This window comes from Pristis pectinata, chromosome 30 (assembly GCF_009764475.1).
Source record: "Pristis pectinata isolate sPriPec2 chromosome 30, sPriPec2.1.pri, whole genome shotgun sequence".
NCBI lineage: Eukaryota > Metazoa > Chordata > Chondrichthyes > Rhinopristiformes > Pristidae > Pristis > Pristis pectinata.
This window is the reverse complement of record NC_067434.1, coordinates 11596340-11616567: the sequence shown is the minus strand read 5'-3', so window position 1 is coordinate 11616567 and position 20228 is coordinate 11596340. Positions and strand designations below refer to the sequence as shown.

General features: G+C 43.3%; 1 protein-coding gene across 1 annotated transcript in view; it reads right to left on the bottom strand.

The window, feature by feature from the left end:
- LOC127584632 (glutamate receptor ionotropic, delta-1-like) overlaps window positions 1–9859 on the bottom strand; it is a 634847-nt gene extending 624988 nt beyond the window's left edge. The window contains exons 1-2 of the mRNA XM_052041451.1: window positions 9574–9859; window positions 7227–7382 (exon numbers count right to left, since the gene is read on the bottom strand). Coding sequence (XP_051897411.1) covers window positions 7227–7382; window positions 9574–9661 — 244 coding nt within the window. The 5' untranslated portion in view covers window positions 9662–9859. The remainder of the gene's footprint in view (window positions 1–7226; window positions 7383–9573) is intronic.
- Between the last annotated feature and the right edge of the window lie 10369 nt (window positions 9860–20228).

Genomic DNA, 20228 nt, shown 5'->3' with positions numbered 1-20228 from the left:
TGAATTTAAAAAAAAGATTTATTCAGAGTTCTATTATCTCTGTAGGAAGACAATGTCACTCTCTTTGTGTTGTGCTGGATATATTAAGGTTATCGCCTACAGTTTTCCTTGCAAAAGACAAATATCACTGAATGTAAAAGCTTAATGATTGCCTGCCTGGTATAGGCATGTCCAAGCAGCCAACGCAAGTGATTTTCAACAGCTGCTTAATGGCTTCTTTTATGTGACATTAAATAATGCAGCATCCACAATGCAATAAGAATCCTGCAGAAATATTGTCTGACTTCAACAGAATCCATTATGACAAACCAATATTATGCAATGAAAATAATATTGTAATCATCACAACTCAACAAACAATGAGAAGTACAGTGAAATCCAAGGCACTTAATAAGAAGCTATTGTTGGAACATAGTTGACAATAACACGTTACATTTATACACCTCACTTCACAAAACAAAACATCCTGCAGTGGTTTACAGGAAGAGTAGAAGGCACTGAGCAGGAAGTAGAGGAAAGTTAGTAGATAAGTTAGATTTGCTATCTGACATTTCTATGCTCTATCCCAGGCTATATGAAGCTACATAATCTTAGCCAGGTTTATAGACGAAACTCTCTGTCTAACCACCAATGGTTAACCAGAATGGGGAAAAGTATCAGAACTGCAGTTGTACAACTAATTGGGTGCTAAGTTTAGTTCTGGACATTACTCAGAAAGGCTTTGTTGACAGTAGAGGGGCTGTGGGCAGTTTCATGTTTCGAGAGAAAAGACTACAAACATAATAAGATTTAAAGATAACGGAATAAAAAAAAGCAGGAAGGGACTGACTAGTGAAAGAATTTGGAAAAGTGGAGATATGACAACTACGCTCCTTGTAACCAATGCTGGAGGAAGGAGTGAGTGAAATAGTGACAGAACTTCAGAATATATAAAAAAACAAAAATCTGAATTGGGACAGGGCAGAAAAATATTTAAAAGAACGTAACAGGTAGAACTTATGAGCCTGCTCCAACATTCAACAGATCATGTCCAATGTTCTACCTTGTTCACTTTTCTGCCCAATCCCCATGAGCCTTTCTGTCTAAAAATCCATTGATCTCAAGTGTTGAACAGAATCAACCACTGAAAATCCAAGGCTCTTTGGGAAAATGAATTCCACAGATTAATGACTTCTTAAGAAATTTCTGCTCATCTTGATCCTACATATCCATCTGATCTTCCTGAGACCATACCTCCCGCTTCCAAATTCTTCAGCCAGTGGAGATAAGCTCTCGGCATCCTGTTCAGAATTTTATGTATTATATTAAGACTATTTCTCAGTCTTCAAAATCCCAGAGATTATTGGGCAACTTTACTCACTCTCTCCACATAAGACAACGTCATTCCATGAACCAGTCTGGTGAAACCATGCTGCAGCAACCCAATGCAAGTAATCCATCCTTTAAGTACAGAGACCAGAATAAAACCCTGCACAGTTATAGAAAAACTTCCTTATACCTCATCAGTAATAAAGGCCAACGTAGCATTTGCCATTTGAATTGCTTGCTGCATCTGTTTGTTGGCTTGCAGTGTCTCAGAAGCAAGCACACCAAGATTCTTCTGCATACCAACATGTATTTGTATTTCACCATTTCAAATAATATACTTTATTCTTGTTCTTCCTAACAAGCAACATCATGTTTCCACTTTGAAGTCCATCTGCTGCACCTTTGCCCTCTTGCCTGACCTATCTACATCCCTTTTCTGAATCACGGCGTTCTTCTCACATCCTCATAAATCTTTGAAAGGTCAGGGAACTGAAGGCTGTTGGGGGACAAACATGGAAGAGAAATTGAAGCGGGAACTGGGAAGGCTTGAGGGACCGGGTGTCCTACTCATGCTCCTATTTTCCCTCTGATCTTATGTTCATATGCAGTTGTACTATCAGCAAACTTGGATAGGTTATGGTCTACCTTTTCTGCTGAGCCTTTTATGTTAATTGTGAGTAACTCAGGGAGCAGTACAGATAACTGTAGTAACCCACTACTAATACCCATTATTACTACTCTCTGTTCCCTGTCCTTTAATGAATCCTCCCAAACACTAATTCATTATTCTCAATCCAATTTTATGTAAAAACCTTCAAATAGAAATTATGTTTGTCAAATTTAATAAGTAAATTGGTTTATTATTGTCACATGTACTGAGGTACAGTGAAGAACTTTGTTTTGTATGCCGTCCATACAGATCATTTCATCACATCAGTACATTGAGGTAGTACAAGGGAAAAGCAATAACAGAATGCAGAATAAAGTGCTACAGTTACAAAGAAAGTGCAGTGCAGGCAGACAATAACGTGTAAGTAGATTGTGAGCTCAGGAGTCCATCTTATGGTACAAGAGGTCCTTTGAAGATGAAACCAGCAGGGCAGGTTAGGAGAACGAGTAGATTTAACATACACAGATTTTCAAAATACTTATAAGGTAACAAATTCCAGGTGATACCTTGTTAAAAAGCAAGAGTGACGATATCTACTGATTTCCCCTGATCTACCCAAGTGTTTTCAATTTTAAACAACCCTAGATTTGACAAACATAATTTCTTTTTATGGAGTCATAGAGTTGTACAGCACAGAAGCAGGCCCACCACATCCACGCTGACCTTTCTGCCCATTAACACTAGTCCCATTTGTCTGCATCAGGTCTGCGTCCTCTTTAAACAATGATGGCTCTGCCTAATGATACAGTGCAAACTCGATATAACTCAAATATCAGGGCACAATTTTGACACCTGTGTAACACTAGCTACCCACTTTATAAGTGAAACTAATGTTCACCTAATTTCATCCTGGGATAAAATAATGCCCACAGAATACCCAAAATCATAATTTTATGGGCTGCACTATATTGAGGTTGCAGAGTATTATAATTTTCTAAATGCCCTTTCACCACATTCTGAATAACACATGTACACAAGAGCTGATGCCAGAAGATCTAGTTCCAATCTTCTTCCTCGCTCTTTTTTTCAATAGCGATAATGCATTTGCTACCATCCAAAACATTGGGACTGCTCCGGAATTCATGAAATTCTGAAGATGAGGATAAAATAATGTCCTGGATAATTTCTGACAATAGATCAAGAGCCAGTGAAGGAGTATAGAAGGGGACATGTATCCGTCAGGTACAGCAGCAGAGTAGTGTACCATATTGTGCTATAAAGTGGTGAAGCTAATGGGGAGGCCTTGAGGTGAACAAAGACTTTGTTGGTGGTGTGGGTGAGACAAGGGTATAAACAGATTATACTCTTAGGATGGAAACAAACAATATTGGCAATGGATCAGTTACGTGGTTTGAACAGCACACCAAGGTTCCAAGTTTAACATGCAAACTTATAAACATGATTGGCTTTGTTCAGCTGGTAATTATTTCTTTGGTTGAATGATACTCTTCATTTATCTGAACAGTGTCGATGTGGAGAACATGGTGCTCTCCTAATAACATCATCCACTGTCAGCACAATGTCCCTCCTGTGTCAGAGAAAGAATGGGAAACTCACACATCAACTTTACCCATGTAACATTTCATCTCTCACACTGTGTATCACAATGAAAGCTCTGAGGAAGATTGTAAATTTTGATTCAACTTTGGACAGTTTTTTTTGCTGTGAACATATAGATTAAAACTGCAAATTGCTCTAAACTCAGGTCAAGGATTTTTGCCCTTTTAGCTTGGACTGAACTTGCACATTGCTGTGAGCTTCAACGACATTGCAACATTGACCCCCATCGAGGATCCATTTGCTTTCTCTTGTGTGGTCTCTGAGCACACAGCTGAACTACTTATAGTAAAATGTCCTGGCTTGTGCCCCTACCAAATAACTCCAAGTAGATATTTTATGTAAGTGCTTTCATCTATTTCCATCCTAACTGGACACTATCACAGCACTTCCTGCATTTGAATTCTCTCCAGCTCATTGCCTAAATGACCTAAGCCTTCTCAAACTGCCTGAATGAATGATATCTGGAGATATACCAGACTTTCTGTGATCACCACTAGCTAAAAAATTTCCACTTATAAAAATGTGTCCACATGCCCCAGGGGCTAACAAAGCATGTGGACAGAATCTACAGCAACCCTTCTATGAAACCAGCCACTGTACATGTTTGGCAGTAGATCTGGAAGGACTTAACTGATTTTCCATCCTTCCCTGTGGAGGAGCAAATGAGCCCAATCCACCACTTGTGATAAAATGAACATTCAGAGCTCAGAGAATCAAAGGCATAAACCTCCAACTAACCAGGGCTGCCATGTTAAAATGCAGCAGACAAAAGCAGCACTGTGCTCTATTTGCATTTCACACTCATCGCATGATACAGGAACAAACACTGTTCAAGCTCATTAGTATCTTCACTTCAGCTGATCTGCTGTCAAATTGGATGCAAAAATTGGCTCCAATCATTCCTTAATATAGCACATAGAAACCAAGAGTCAAATGATGCACTACACATGAAAGGCACTACAAATCTACTACAAAAAAAATAAATTTTCTAAGCACTATAATTTCTTGGAAACATGAATGATCACATGCAACCTATATTTTTTAATACAAGCAAAATTCCAAATAAAGATCAGTTCAAATTTGTTCTTGGAAACAAAGCACAGAACAGGAGCAAGTGACAAATGAGTTCAGCTCACTGGTGGGAAAATAATTATTTACGAATGGAATGAGTTTATTTAGATAAATGTGCTACAAGGAAATGGCCATCAAAATTGAGAACAATTACCCTTCAGATGTCATATCAAAACACTGCAAACATGGGAGATTGTCAATCAATAGTTGCCCAAGAATCCCACCCCTTCATGCAAAACTTCCACCTCCCTTCCTCTCTGTCACTGTGCTTTACTCATTCTGGTGAAGAGTTTACTCATTCCAGTTCTTAAATTAAAATATAAGTAGTATTTTTTATAACAATTATAATGGTGATGTATCAAATAACACATTATTGAACTTTACCATTAATAAATACTAGGTGAGTGCAAGTGAAATTCAGAACTTCTGGAGAAATCCTAGCACTAGTGTTGATTTGTTTAGATTTCTCCAGTCTGTAGGCACAATTCTACGTTTCTGCAAGTGGATTATCCCTAACCAAGCAAAGTTTCAAGATATTATTCTCTCATATCTGCAAAAGAAGGCAGTCAAAACCTTTGCAAAGAATGATCTAGGTGAAGAGAGTAAGTTTGTTTCTAAGTCTTAAATTAAGTGATTCTAGATCTGAACTTGACTACCAAACACTAATGGTGCATTATCATAGTTTAAGTTAAGAAGTAAAATAAAAGTTATCTTGAAATCAACACCATCAACATTCTTCATTGTTCCAATTTATTGATCTGACACTTGGGAGACATTATAAATCTATCACAAAAAGATATCCTAATTTTTTCAAGAATTAAAATATCTTGTAAACATTAAGACGTGCAACTGAAACTCTGCATGAGTAAAAATCGTAAGGTAAAGATCAGAGCAAATTTATTCCTGGAAACAAAGTACACAGCAGAGGTAAATAAGCATTTTTTTCCAGCTCACCAGTAGGAGAATGCTTAATAAAAATGTTTAGACGGAAGTGCTATAAGGAAACGCAGGCTTCCCAATGACTACTGCAGAGATAGAGTTTCTTGTCACAGAGATCTATTGCCATTTCTGACAATCCAACATGCATGCTGAATCATTCAAAATTGATTCTCGGCAGTGTTAAGAGAAGGATGCAATTGGAATATAATGTTAAAGCATGACTGTAGCAGAATAAGATCAAAGTCCAGGACTGATGTCAAGGATCACTTCCCAACAGAACAGGCTTGATGCTGCAGTGGATTCTAGGAAACTATTTGGAGGCAAAAAGTCCAGAGATGCATTTAGATGCTGCAATTGTAGGCTCTTTGGAAAGAAGAGGCAGATGGGCCGAATGGCCCCCTTCTAGAAAATATTAAGTGGAACAACTTTTCAGAGATTGGCTATCCCATATAATTTAAACTTGGATGGATTACTTCTGCCAACACAAAGTGCAGAGGAATTCCAATATGGCCACTCTTGCCTGTTAACTCTCTCTACCCCCAAGAGTAGTCACCATAAAACACATGAAAAATACTTGTCCCCGTCTAATGTGAGCTCACCAACGCCCCTAATATATTTTCACAATTTTTTTTATTGTGTAGCAGTAGTCCACACGGTTGGTTCTGCCAACTCAGGTTCTGAAACGATTAGTTTTCCTGAACTCCTGTGGTGTAGTTGAGCAAAACACAATGAATAAATGTGCTTGGCATAATGACGTTGCAGTGTTGCCTCACACTGCAATACTTACCCGTGCCAAAGGTAACTGCCCTCGCAGCACACAACTGCACGGTGAATAATACCCGTATTGAGTTACATAACAATAATCCATTGCTTAAAATCTACCACGTTTGGGACGCAGAACCTCTTAGTGCTCGTGGCTCAGTACCCCCCGGGAATACTGAGCCTGTGCTGTACTCTGTTCCCCACAAACAAGAGGAAAGGGGGTGGGGGGAATTCCAAATGGTGAATCCTCTGCTACTCTCTCGGGTTTTCCAGCGGCTCGCCCCAGAAGGCGCTCTCAGCCGCCACAGCGTAGGTGGCTGTTAAACTGGATACTGCACAGTTACACTAAACCCGTGCAGATGTGTTTTGCTTTTAATCCTTTCTTCAGGATTATTAGTTTGAATGCAACGCAGCAATCTCTGTCCGACAAAACCAGCGGAAACGACCAGGGTCTGAAGTGCGCAATAATCCAACTGCCCGTGAACGGATTTAGAACCGAAAGCGTCAGATCCATTTGAAGCCCGTGATTACTGAGTGAACCCTCACACACGGCGCTTGCTGGTCAGGAGCTGTCTGCTGGGGACTTTTCCCGCAGGAAGCTTCTGGAGTCAAACCGGGAAACTGTTTCGTTCCTGGAAATAGCTGAGGAGATAAATGTGTCCCACCACTGCCCAGTAACAATATTCCTTCATTCCTTATCAAACAGCGCCCACCACCGGCTGGGGCCGCCGAGGAGAGATCCCCTCACGCACCACAGCCGTTTGTTTGGGGATATTATCAGATTGGTTTCCGTGGATGATGACAACGAGAGAAGAGTAAACATTAAAAAAGCTTGGAGTTCGGTTTTGGTTCCGGTACAGAGGGCAGAGCGAGTTATTGGGAGGGGTTTGATTGTATTATTTTCTCATGCACTTACCTTCCTGCACTGTCTGAAAGGGATTGTTCGCCTCGACGAATTTGATGGAATAGGTTATTTTCTCGCTTTGTAAAATGTCGTCGTTGAGACTGAGGTCGGAGACGGCCAGCTGGAAAACCTCGTCGTCCTTCGCCGCACTCTCTTCAAAAATTGCACCTGTCAGAGGAAAGGGAAATGCTAAAGAGGGTGTCTGACTACAGGTCATTGTTCTGGGGAACTGAAGCAAGTTCAGTGGGGGAAATTTGCAGGAGCGGGCGGGACATTGGGAATCCCGGGCCTTAAAGAGTGCCTAAGAATCATTTCAGCACCAGGGAACTGTCCGCCCGGGTCTGACAATGGAAGTCCAACAGCCGGTCCCCACTCATTCACTCCTTCGGAAATTTGAACAAAAGGCATTAAAATAATTAAAGACCAACAATAACGCAACAACTGGTTAATGTGAGGACTGATGTCGCTTGGCAAACACGCAAACAAGTCTCTCTGAATGCACAGGTCCCCGAGGTACACTATTGTTGAGAAAGTATCATTCACTGGTCTATGAGGTTACATTAAAGGCCCGCTCCCAGGAGGTTCTTGCAGCAGTTTAATCCAAGGAATAATTGTCATCTAGAAAAAATAAATCACTAATGCGTGATAAAGTCATTAATAAACGAATAAACGTGTTGCCCGGCTGATTTAACTTCCCATTAAAAATAAAAATAATTACAGTCCACAGTGGCCGGTTACAGTACAAGCCGAAATGCACCACCATATACCCTGTAAAGTCTAGGCTTGTGCATTGGAATCCAGTATAGTCCAGGCATGTGTAATGGAATTCTGTAACACCAGGCCTGCATATCAAATTCCTGCGCAGACCTCTCCAGTACACCAGGGTCCCGTACAGACCAAGTCTGTACAATAAATGTTAAAAAAAAGACGCCTTATTTGTAACTGTTGACTGGAAAGATGCAATCAATACGACAGCAGAAGTTAGTTGGAAGCTAAGGATGGGGTTATGTGTTTGCATATTATTTGTTTCTCTTCAATTTTCATCCGTGGACTGTAAATGAAAGGCGGTCTGGATCCCGATACGGGAAGTCCCTGAGTCCGCAGTGTGTGTTTGGGCAAATCTACACTTCCTTACAAGTGAATTATGTTGCCAGCACTGTACACCCTCCCTGTCTCTGGCTCTGTGTGTGTGCGCGCGAGTTGTCGCTGTAGATAGTTAAGAAACTCTCTTGCGATGTAAAATGATGGTTTATTGCTATTTTGTTCGGGGGTGAACCGCTCAGGCCGATTGATGGCCATCTACAGCTGCATAAAATCGGATACTCTGGGCAGATCTTGGCGTCCGAAGCCCAGGCTGCCTTACAGGTGTCCGACTACCCTGATGCACAGCAGAGCCTGGGAAGCAACCTCAGCCCTGCCCGTCTCAGGGGAGCGCACCCTGAACCCCCCACACCACCCCCATTCTTTGCTGGATAGCTGGCCGTTGGTTTATCCGGCCCGTCACTCTTGCCATTACATCGGGCGTTCCTTAAATCAGCAAAAGAAAAAAAAAAGAAATTGCGAAGTGGCGGGCTACAGGTCGTTGAGCCGAGCTCCGGGTCTGGCCCGTCTTTGGTTCATTGCTCAACAGCTGTGGGCCCAGGCGAGAGGCCGCAGTCCCTCGCAGGGCGGCAGGGAGACGGGGCTAGTCCTGTGCGTGGATGGGTGGGTGGGTGGGGACCAGAGGTATTACGGGCGAGGGAAGGGGGTGGGCAGTTGGAGGAGTTCGAGCGATTGGGATGGGGGAGAGAAGATTGGGACAGGAAAGCTGGGAGGGAGGAAAAATAGAGGAAGCGGGTCGGGGTGAAAATGAGGGCGGTGGGGGGGTGGATCTCCTTAAACTTTTATGTGGTGTTTGTAGGGAGAAGTGGTGGCTGGCCAAGCCGGCGGTTCAGTTACACACGAATCTCAAGGCACAGAGACGGGGCTCAGGAGGATGGGGGTGCAGAAAGTTTGTTGGGTCTTGAATCTTGGGTTGCGAGGGCATTGAGGCGGTGGGATTTGGAGGTGTTTGTGGGGGGGGGGGGAAGAGAGATCAGGAGAGCACGGTTCTACATTCCAGCACTGAGCGCCGGCTCGCTGCTCACCCCGGTCCCGGTCGCATGCCGGTCGGTCCAGGCGGCGTCCCACGTCTTCCCCCGCTCTCTCCGAGCCCGGCAGGAGAGGGAAGGGGAGAGGGCAGCCTTCCCCAACCTCGACTGCTTCCCCAACCCCCTCCCCAAACACCCTTCCCCCTAACCAACCACCACCTCCCCTGACCCTCGACAGCCTCCAACACATTCACAATACAGGCTCTGCTTGTCCGTCGCCGAGTGCTTACCGATGTGGATGATAGAATCTGCCCGCACTAAATCGCTGCCAAAAATCCAAGAGAAGGCGGCTAAGAGGCACAGGGGTAGAACTTCCATTTTTTCCTTTGCGCATCAGTCGGCTTGGGGCAGATCCTAATACAACCCCCACCCTTGGAAAGCGCGCACACACACATACACACAATATACGGCCGCGGTCATTAATAACCGGGGGGGGGAACGCAAACTGGACGAGAGACGGACAAGGAGAAAAGGCAAAGTGCGCGGAGCCAGCGCTTCTCGCCACCAGCTCCCGGACATAACATCCAAATTGCGGAGGTGTCTCTGCGCCACGTGATTGCAGTGTGTGTGTGTGTGTGTGTGTGTGTCTACATGGAACTGCGCGGAGAGATGGAGACAGATTAAAGAGGAGCGCGCCGTGTAGCAGAGAGAGAGAGAGACAATCAGGAGACGGGGGGGGGGCGAAGGGAGAGGCTGGGGAGGGTTCACCCGTTATCCATGGGGGAGGGGGTTTCCAGTCGAGGACCATTCAAGGTTTCTCCGGGAGAAAACCCCAAGGCTTTGCAGGAGAATGTTTGGGGCTTGAAGTGTTAAAGGTGACAGGGGCAAACGGGAGCTGGAACTCTGGGAAGGGGGTTGTCTTGTGCCCCGTGGCCCCCCGCTTAACCTGTGGCGGGCCCGAGGGAGCGTGAAACGGCTGCTGGCGGGCCCTGTAAGTTTGATTTACAGGGGGGGAAATGTCTAGGGCGGATGGGACCGTGTAACCGCCGCCACCGGTCCGCTGCTGAAATTGATTAGTTTCACACCGAATCCTCTGTCTCCATAAAGCGCCGAGACAGCTTGAGGTGTGTGTGTGTGTTGTGTGGCTATGTGTGAAAGAATGTGTGTGTATGTGTGTGTCCTTATGTGGTTGTCGGTGTGTGTGTGTGTGAGAGAGAGAGAGAAGGGGGGGAGGGAGAGAGATAGAGCGTCGGTGGAGACAGTGTGTATTCCCTGGTGTGTGTGTGTGTGTGAGAGAGAGAGAAAGAGAGAGAGAGAAAGCGAGAGAGAGAGAGATTGGTGCCAATACCACAGATCAACAAGATCGCAGATTTTTAAAATCTGTTTCTAACACTGGAAGATGTGTGGTACCCGAGTCTCACCGCGCACGGGTATCAGGGTCTCCGGTGGAACTCGAGGTGTGAGCCACAGGCTTGGTACAAAAAGCCCTGCAGTCGGATTTGTTTGGTGCTGGTAAATGTTTGTAAATAAAAGGTTCAGACGCCCGGCAGCTGATTGATGGCGGGTTTGAAAGTCTGTTGTGAATCAGACATTGTCTACCCAAAGATTCACTGCCGTTGGGGCATTGGGAAATGTCATGAAAACTTCAGCATTAATAATGTCAAATTCGTAGTGTTGAGGGGAGGACCGAGAGGGTAAGGTGCTCCTGGGTTAATGGAGAGCCTACCCCGGAGATGAGTCTGGCGCTCTCAAAGGCTGATTGTTTTTAAGCTCAAATAAAGGAGAAACTTCAAATGACAAAATTAAGAGAAGTGAGTGAACACAGGAAAATAACGGGGACAGGGAGTCACAGCGGCGTCCCGAGGCTCCGGAGAGTGACTGCCACTGTGTGTAGGGGGTGAGACGGTCTGTGGGACCGTGGTCAGAGGAGTACGCTGGAAATAAGTCAAGAACGTGCTGTGAGAAAGAAGTGAGAATGGAGAGAGAGAGGGAGGTAAACTGAGATGGATTCAGGAATCTGGAAATATATGCGGTGGACAATCCGAGCTGGGAAGAGGTTATCCCCGCAAACTACTGGGAGCCAGGCGTTGCGCAGGGCAGGTGGACATTGGAAAGGTTTCAGTGCGGTCAAGGGCAGAAGATCGCTGTCTGTCGGTGGATATTATACAATGAAAGAGCACAGTACTGAGGCTATGAACCGTCGGAGTGGCTCGTTCATAACCACTCAGCTGTCAATGGAGTTAGGAATCAAACAATCCAGAAAGAAATACACCCGAGCAAGGCCGAATCCGGAGTTGGCACTCAGTTCCTCACTGGCTGCAGGAACCTGCTTCTGTACCAGAGTGAAGCAGATACCTCTAAAAGGGACTCATGGCACGGTGCAGCAACTCATGGTCGGGCTAAAGGGTCAGAGGGTAGGAGAGATCTAGTACTGGCCATCCCTCTGCCTCTTCAGATGCTACCTGACCCACTGAGTTCCTCCAGCAGTTTGATTTTTGTTCCAGATTCAATCATCTGCAGTCTCTCACACTGGCTGCTGGACAGATGCATAAGCAATGGTTTGGCTGTGCCAGGGACTTGGCCAATTCAGCCAAAGATCCCCACCATCTGGGTCATGCCCTCTTCTCACAGCTACCATGGGGCAGGAGGTACAGAAGCCTGAAGTCCCACACCACCAGGTTCGAGAACAGCTACTTCCCTTCAACCATTCGGTTCTTGAACCAAACGGGCACAACCCTCATCACTACCTCAGTGTGACCACTTTGATCACTTCGCACTACGAGTTTTCTTTTGTTCTAATTGAGTTCTTTCCTGTAAAAAAAATGGTGTATATTTTGTTTAATTTATGTTTTTCTTGTGAAAAATTTTTATGTTTAATTTCTGTTTTTCTTCCTGCTTTCCTGATGCTATGTGCCTGTGATGCTGCTGCAAGTAAGCTTTTCATTGCACCTGTGCACGCATGTATTTGTGCATATGGCAATAAACTTGACTGACTTTGTGAAGCTGTACCACAGACACTTGTCCCGCTGAGGTTGGATCAGTGTGGGTCCTTGTGGAGGCTGCTTGGGCCTTTTCAGACAAATGGAAATCAATCAGACTATCAGCTCCTGAATGTATCCAACAATCTCTGCTGGAAGGGGAGAAAATTGGACCCTACTGTGATTATCTTATCTACTTCCTCAAATCATCATCACATCATTGGGACAACTGTTGGAAGAGTATCAAAGAACACCCACAGACTTTCAACCACTTCACCAATTGGTCTAGGGACAGGGGAAGTCATGGGAATGTATATATTTCTCTAATTTCTGAATCACTTCTTAGTTTTTTCCTACCTTTGGACCCTTTGTTCTGGTATCCCTGTATCACACCTCATTTAAATCAGTTTAGTGAAGAGAAAAATAACTTCCATTTTATACTAAAACAGCAGTGATCAAGAGTTGAATATAATTCCTGGGAAATCCAGTGAGACTTCATGTAGATCTGATGCTGAATGGAATGTTAAGCTAGTGTAATGCCGCACCTGGTTTACAAGCTGTTTAGTGAAGTCCTCCAGATTCTAATATCTTTGTGAGTCCACAAAGTGAAATACTGCATATGGAGACACAAGAGACTGCAGACGCTGAAACCTGGAGCAACAAACAATCTGCTGGAGGAACTCAGCGGGTTGAGCAGCATCTGTGGGAGGGAAAGGAATTGTCAACATTTGAGGTCAAAACTGGGAGCATCAGGATGAAAATCCTGATGCAGGGTTTCGATCTGAAATGTTGACAGTTCCCTTCCTTCCACAGATGCTGCTTGACCTGCCGAGTTCCTCCAGCAGATTGCTTGTTACTCAAAATACTGCATGTGTTGGAAGTGTGAAATAAAAGCAGAAAATACTAGAAACACTCAGCGGCTCAGGTAGCATCTGTGGAGAGAAAAGCTGTTAACTTTTCAGATTAGGACTTTTAATATAAATGACAATGCTCAGATGGATAGGTCCTACTGTTCACATTCTCTGAGATATCTGATCTCTCAGTGACAGCTCTGCTGATGCTTGTATAGGAAGTCTCTGCAGAAAACAAGGCAGTTACAGACAGCCCAGTCAGCAGTTAAACAGTGTAAACAGGAAATCAACTACATACATTGGTCTTAAACCCTCCAGCTGCAGTGTAAATGTATGTGAACATATTCATGGACTTCCTTGGATTTTGGATAGATATTTTCAAAGATTTGTAAAGAAAATACAATAAAAAGATAAATCTGTTGATTCAAGCACTGATCCCTAAGGACATTTATACCCACAGATCCAGCCTGACCTCTCTAAAGATACATTTCTGACACAGGCAAACCTAGAGAGCTTAAGAAGAACAGTATCTTGCCTCAGGCATCATGCCTTTGTTTTCATTGCATGGTGAGGCAGTGAGATTCTTTTGCAGAGCGTGTTCAACTAGAAAACTAAATTAACTGCAATGAATATTCTTTTTAGGCATTTGCCAAATAAAACTAGTTGAAGATGTTTGTGTGATACATCGTATTGTGATTATGGGCTATGAGTGTATTTCCACTGGAATTTCAAGTGATGTAATTAATGGTGTTTCAGTGGGGATATACAGTGCTACAACTGCATTACCCATGCAGGGAAATCCTCGAACATTCTTTAATGGACCATATCATCAAGCTTCCTTCTTGTGGGATAAACAATTGAGATCTAGTGAGACAACAGAGGCAGCCGTTACTTCAGTTAGCTAACACCAGCATGTAAAAATTAAAATGGTCACTTGTTAACACCTCACTGAACATTGAGGTTCAAGCCCAACTCCAGTAGACAAGCAAATGATGAGCACTTCAGTAAATACTCCAGCAGTGAAGAAGACCTCACACTAAGGGCTCTAAATGCCTCTTCCATGATCCATTTGTATGATATAGATCCTATGACTCTCATTGAATAAAGAGGTATAAGTTCCATTTTTGTCCTCTTTAAACAAATTCAGCAGAATTCACCAGCTTTGGTCCCACTATATACAGTAAGTACCTGATCATGTCATTTTTAAAATGGTTGCAACAATCATTTGTGTGAAGTGCTTTGAGATGTGATGCAGAGGGCTACATACTGTAAGTACAAACCCTTCACTTCTCTTGAGGCATGGCAACAGGGAGCAATTAATTTTCTTCAATTACACAATGAATTTCTTTGGTGAGTTAAAAAACTTAATTCAACTGTTAGATACAGAATCCATCAGGGCCAGCTATCAGAAACAATATTTATTCATAGAGGTACCAAGCTTATTGTGGGATTCCAGGGACATGTGGGAGGATTCATATTCAAATTTTTTACTGTACTTTAGCTCAGCTCTGGAAAACCAATTAAACCTGTATCAGAGCCATTTTGTCATTGAATCAGATTTTGTCCCATGATTTTTATTATTCACTTATCTAAGCAAGGTATAGAGATAAATTCCTAATTATTTCATTTAATTCCATCTACATACTTAACCCTTTTGTCCCTTTTTGAAATATTTACCTTAACTTCAATGTGAATTTTCTTCCAGCCAGAACGAGGGGCATCAGCGCTGGGGGAAATCAATGCCATCATTTAGTATGCTTGTAAAATGAGGATTACATAAAGAGAATACTCTTTCTCCATAGTCCAATCAATTACTCCCAGGTCAGGTACAGCATGGATAAAATGATCAGCAAGGCTCCCTCTGCATTGCTCCATCAAACAATTTCGGGATAAACACAGCCCGAAAAGAGAACACTTCCGTCTGCACTGCTCCATCAAACAGTCTCAGGGCAGATACAGGATGTATCAGGTAATGAATAAACCTTGACCTGCCAGGCATGTCTCCCTGCTCTGAATTCCACAACAACTGCATTCTTTTGTCTATGTTCTCATTCTCTAACTGCTCCCATTCACGGATTGACCAAATAACTTTGTTTCCAGCTTAGCCCCATGATCACCCCCGGTTTTACCCTATCAGAGACATCCGCCTCTCCTACTCTGCCTGTGGGTTAACAAGCTTCTTTTGTCTTCTTCCCAGTTCTGACGAAGGGCCTTCGACCAAAATGCTAGCCTTGTTTCTCTCCCCACAGATACAGCCTGACCTACTGAGTATATCCAGCATTTTCTATTTTTTATTATTAATGAATAAACCTTCCTCAGTATTATTGTGTTAAACACGCTCAGGGCAGGTTTAGGATGAGTCAGATAAAAAGTAAAAATAATTTCCATACCATCCACTCTCCAGCTGCTTGATATGAGATTATTTCATCTTGAAATAGGATCTGTTTTGTGTTTTTGCCTTTCCCTGTGAGAAACATTTATCTGCTCAAGCTGGAGTTTCTTCTGATGCTGTTAGACAGCCAGCGACATGTTGTATTTATAAAATAAGCATCATAGCAGATTTTCAGGATTTTTCTTCAATTAAAGTAAAGTATTACCCCTTTTCTGCTTGCACTTTCTCACAACTTTGTGAGAAACAGCACTTCAATAGAAAGAGATCTGCCTTTTTATACTAAACATCCAGGTAACAACTGAAGATAATGGATGCTGAATGTCTGTTTTCATCTCCTTTGGCAGAGAGGAGCCAGGGAAGAGCCGGGGGAAGTGGGGGTAAGGTGGCAGAAGTGGAAGCGGGGGGGTAAGATTCACCACACTGAGAGAACAAACAACAAGTTCTGCACTACTTCAGGGATAATGGACAGTGATTAATTACTGGACTACCAATCCAAAGACCATCCATGTTATAGCTTTGACTCATTTACTTTCTTTACAGGTTGACAGATGTCAGGGTGGGCAAAGCTGTTTGACAAACCTCAAGTGGGTGACCTTCCAGCCACCTGTTCACCAGTAAATCAGGTCCCTCACCACACCCATTGAGTTTAATGGGGGAGGTATTTCCCACCAGGCCAGTCAGCCCTGAGGTTTGTCGGGACAGAGAAAGAGTCCTCTCCTCCCGGCATCAAGTCTTTGTTACAAATTCTGGAAGAATTCACCTGCAGACTTGAATCCTTGCAGAATTTTATTTAGGTTTATCTTAGTTACCCGCACATTAGAAAGTGAAACTTACTTTCCAATTGGCATTGGGACTGCACTATCTGAGATTAAATATTAATTGTCTTTTGTGTTTAGAATCTAAGTGTTTGGCCTTTTGGGTCACAAAGTTGTTCTTGAGCCAAAATATCATTTCCCTCTGTTTCCGGGTAATATTCCCACTTCATGACCACCATCAACTCCTGCATATCTCTGGTAGGTTATCTCATCATCACAACTGACACAGACTGGGCCTTGGGTTGTGTGTGAATGTTGGAGGAGTGAGAGGCGGGGTTGGCTGGTTGAAGAGGTTGGTGAAGAAAGGATTTAAGCTTCAGTATATTTAAGCATAAAAATGCAGCAGAATTGTGCTCAATAGTAATTTGTAGCCTATCCATTGGTTGGGTGTCTTAGACTTTTCATATGAATGCCCAGTAAATTCCCATTGTATAATATCCTCTAAAACAACTTGGAGGAAGTATTGAGAGAAGCAAAGGTCAGAATGTACTCTGGATGGGGAGGGGGAGCTTCAATATCCATCACCATGAGTGGCTCAGCATACCACTGACTAACTTGGTTCAGCATTGAAGGACAAAGTTGCCAGAATGAAAGCTGAAGAGTGAATCACCGAAAGCAATAAACATACTTGTGCACATCCTCGTCAAGAGGGTCACAGAGTTATGCAGCATGGAAACAGGCTCTTTGGCCCCACTCATCTATGCTATCCAAGTTGCCTACCTGAGCTTGTCCTATATGCCTACGTTTGGCCCATGTCCCTCCAAACCTTTCTCGTCCATGTACTGTCTAAATGTCTTGTAAACATTGCAATTGTACCCACGTCGACCACTTACTTTGGCAGCTGTAGATTACACATGACCTTTTTGGGTTCCTGAATATCAGACCAGTGGAGGGCACTGGGTTCCGTTCTAAGGACTGAATCCCTGAAGCTGGACGTGTCGGTAGAGAGAGCAATTTGGAAGGTTGGACTTTGTTACAAGAGGATTTAAGTACACGAATAGAGATACCTTCTTCCAACTATAGAGGGAACTGGTAAGATCGCGATCTATCTGTTGCAGATGCATCAGCCCATGATTCCCTCACACTGATAAACTTTCCATCGGGTTACAAACATGCAAACATACAGAGTAGGAGCAGGAGGAGGCAATCAGTCCTTCTGGCCTGCTCTGCCATTCAGTAAGTTCACAGCTGATCTAATTGCAACACCCACTTCGCATTCCCATCTGCCCATGTTAATCTTTCATCCCCTTGCTTATCAAATATGTAACTACCTCTGCCATAAAACATGCAAAGACTCAGCTTCCACTGGGCTGTGGGGAAGAGAGATTCAAAGACTAACGGTCCTCTGAAGGAAAAACAATTGCCTCAACTTTGTCTTAATTGGGTGACCCTTTGTTTTTAACCTGACTCATAGTTCTGGATTCTGCCACGAGGAAACAGCCTCTCTGCATTCACCCTTCAGGATCTTATACGTTCCAATCAGGTCACCTCTTGCTCTAACTCCAGCTGATACAAGCTAAGCCTGCCTAACCTTTCCTCATAAAACAACCTGCCCATTCCAGATTTATCTGAGCTGCTTCCAGTGAATTAACATCCTTCTTTAAATAAACCACTACTATACACAGTTCTCCAGGTGGGTCTCCCCAGTGACCTGTATAACTGTATTCAGTTCCCTTTGCATTAACAAACTGTTCGCTTTCCTCATTACATGATGTACCTGAACCCTAACCCATGCACTAGGACATCCAGATCCCTCTGCAACTCACTATTTACATAATTTACCTTTTTTATTTTTCCTGCCAAAATGGATGTTTATATTTTCTCACCTTATTTTCCATTTGCCAAGTCTTTGCATTCCCCTGTAAACCATTTATATCTTTTGTAACCTCGTAACATCCTCTTTACAACTCACTCTCCTTTGTGTCATCAGCAAATTTAGCAAGTGTGTCTTCAGAGCCTTTACCCAAATCATTTATATCAATTGCAAAAAGTTGAGGGCCCAGGACCCATCTCTGTGCACATAAATTCATGCATATTGCCAACCAGAAAAAGACTCATCTATACCTACACTCTCCTGTTAACGTCCTTCCATCCACACCCATATGTTTGCCTCCTACACCATGAGCTTTTATTTTCTGCAATAACCTTTGATTTGGCATTTTATCAAATACCTTCTGGAAATTTAAGTACACTGCATCTACCCGTTCCATAGCACATGTTACTTCTTCAAATAACTCCAATAAAAGTCACACAGCACAGAAACAGGCCTCAACACACACAAAATGCTGGAGGAACTCAACAAGTCAGGCAGCATCATTGGAGAGAAATAAATAGGTGACGTTTCAAAACGTCGACTGTTCATTTCCCTCCATAGATGCTGCCTGACCTGCTGAGTTCCTCCAGCATTTTGTGTGCATTGCTCCAGATTCCAGCATCTGCAGAATCTCTTGTGTCACAGAAACAGGCCTTTTGTCCCACTATGTCCATGTCAACCATCATCCATCTACACCGATCCCATTAACCAGCACACAGTCCATCACCCTCTGCACCTTCGTAACTCAAGTGCTCGTCTAGATACCTCTTAAATGTTGTGAGAGTAACTGCCTCTACCATCCACTTAGATTCCAACCACCCTCCAAGTGGAAAAAAAATTCTTCCTCAGATCCCCTTTAAATGTCTTCCCATTCCCTAAACCTATGCCATCTAGTTTTTGACACCTCTGTTCCAGAGAAAAGTTTCTAGCTATCTAATGTTTATGCCCTTCATAATTTTTAATACCTGTTTTTAAATCAAACACAATTTTCCTTTCACAAAACCATGTTGATTTTGCCTGATTACTTTGAACTTTTCTAATTGCTCTGATATAACTTCTTTAGTAAAAGCTTCTAACATTTTCATATATCAGACGTTAAGCTAATTGGCCTGTAGTTTCCTATTTGCTGCAGTTCTAGCTTTTTGAATAAAAGAGTTACACTTGTACAGATCTACCCTTGTTCTAAATGGACGGATTTGGTATCTCAAGAATGGGTATTCCAGGAAGACTGGATGAGTCACAACATCTGCAGAATTGTATTCCACTACAACCTGGTGTAATGCTCACTCTGTCTACCAAGGCAGACAATAAACTCTGATATAACATACTCAGGGCAGTGACTGGAATGCCTGAAGCTGAGATGCTAATTTCCAAAGCTGTATGTAACACAGGACCACATGCTTGACCAACAGCAAAAGCAGCACACAATAGACTGAATGAAATAATCTCACAGTAAATAATCCTACTTTCTCACTGCAGTCCTATACCCAACAGCCAATGTTGGAAGGGGTCTCCAAGAACATCCCCATCTTTGCTGGTGACAGAGCCCAGAGTGTGAGTACTGAAGACAAAAGCCAAAAGACATTGGTAACTCACTTTAGGAGGAGATACAGAGTGGCTGATCCATCAAGTCTTCCTCCTCCTGAAGAACCCACCATCACAGTGGCAATCTTAGGCCAATTAATTCACCTTTTGGTAAATGAATGATACTTCATTAGGAGTTTGAGGAGATTTGGTATGTCACCAAAGATTCTTACAAATATCTATCAATGTACAGTGGAGAGCATCCTGACTGGTTGCATCACAGCCTGGTATGGAGCCTCCAATGCACAGGATTGAAAGAGGCTGCAGAGGGTTGTCGACTCAGCCAGGTCCATCACGGGCACAACCCTCCCCACCATCGAGGACATCTTCAAGAGGCGGTGCCTCAAGAAGGCAGCATCCATCATTAAGGACCCTCACCACCCAGGACCTGCCCTCTTCTCGGTACTACCATTGGGGAGGAAGTACAGGAGCCTGAAGACCCACACTCAACAATTCAGGAACAGCTTCTTCCCATCCGCCATCAGATTTCTGAACGATCCATGAACCCATGA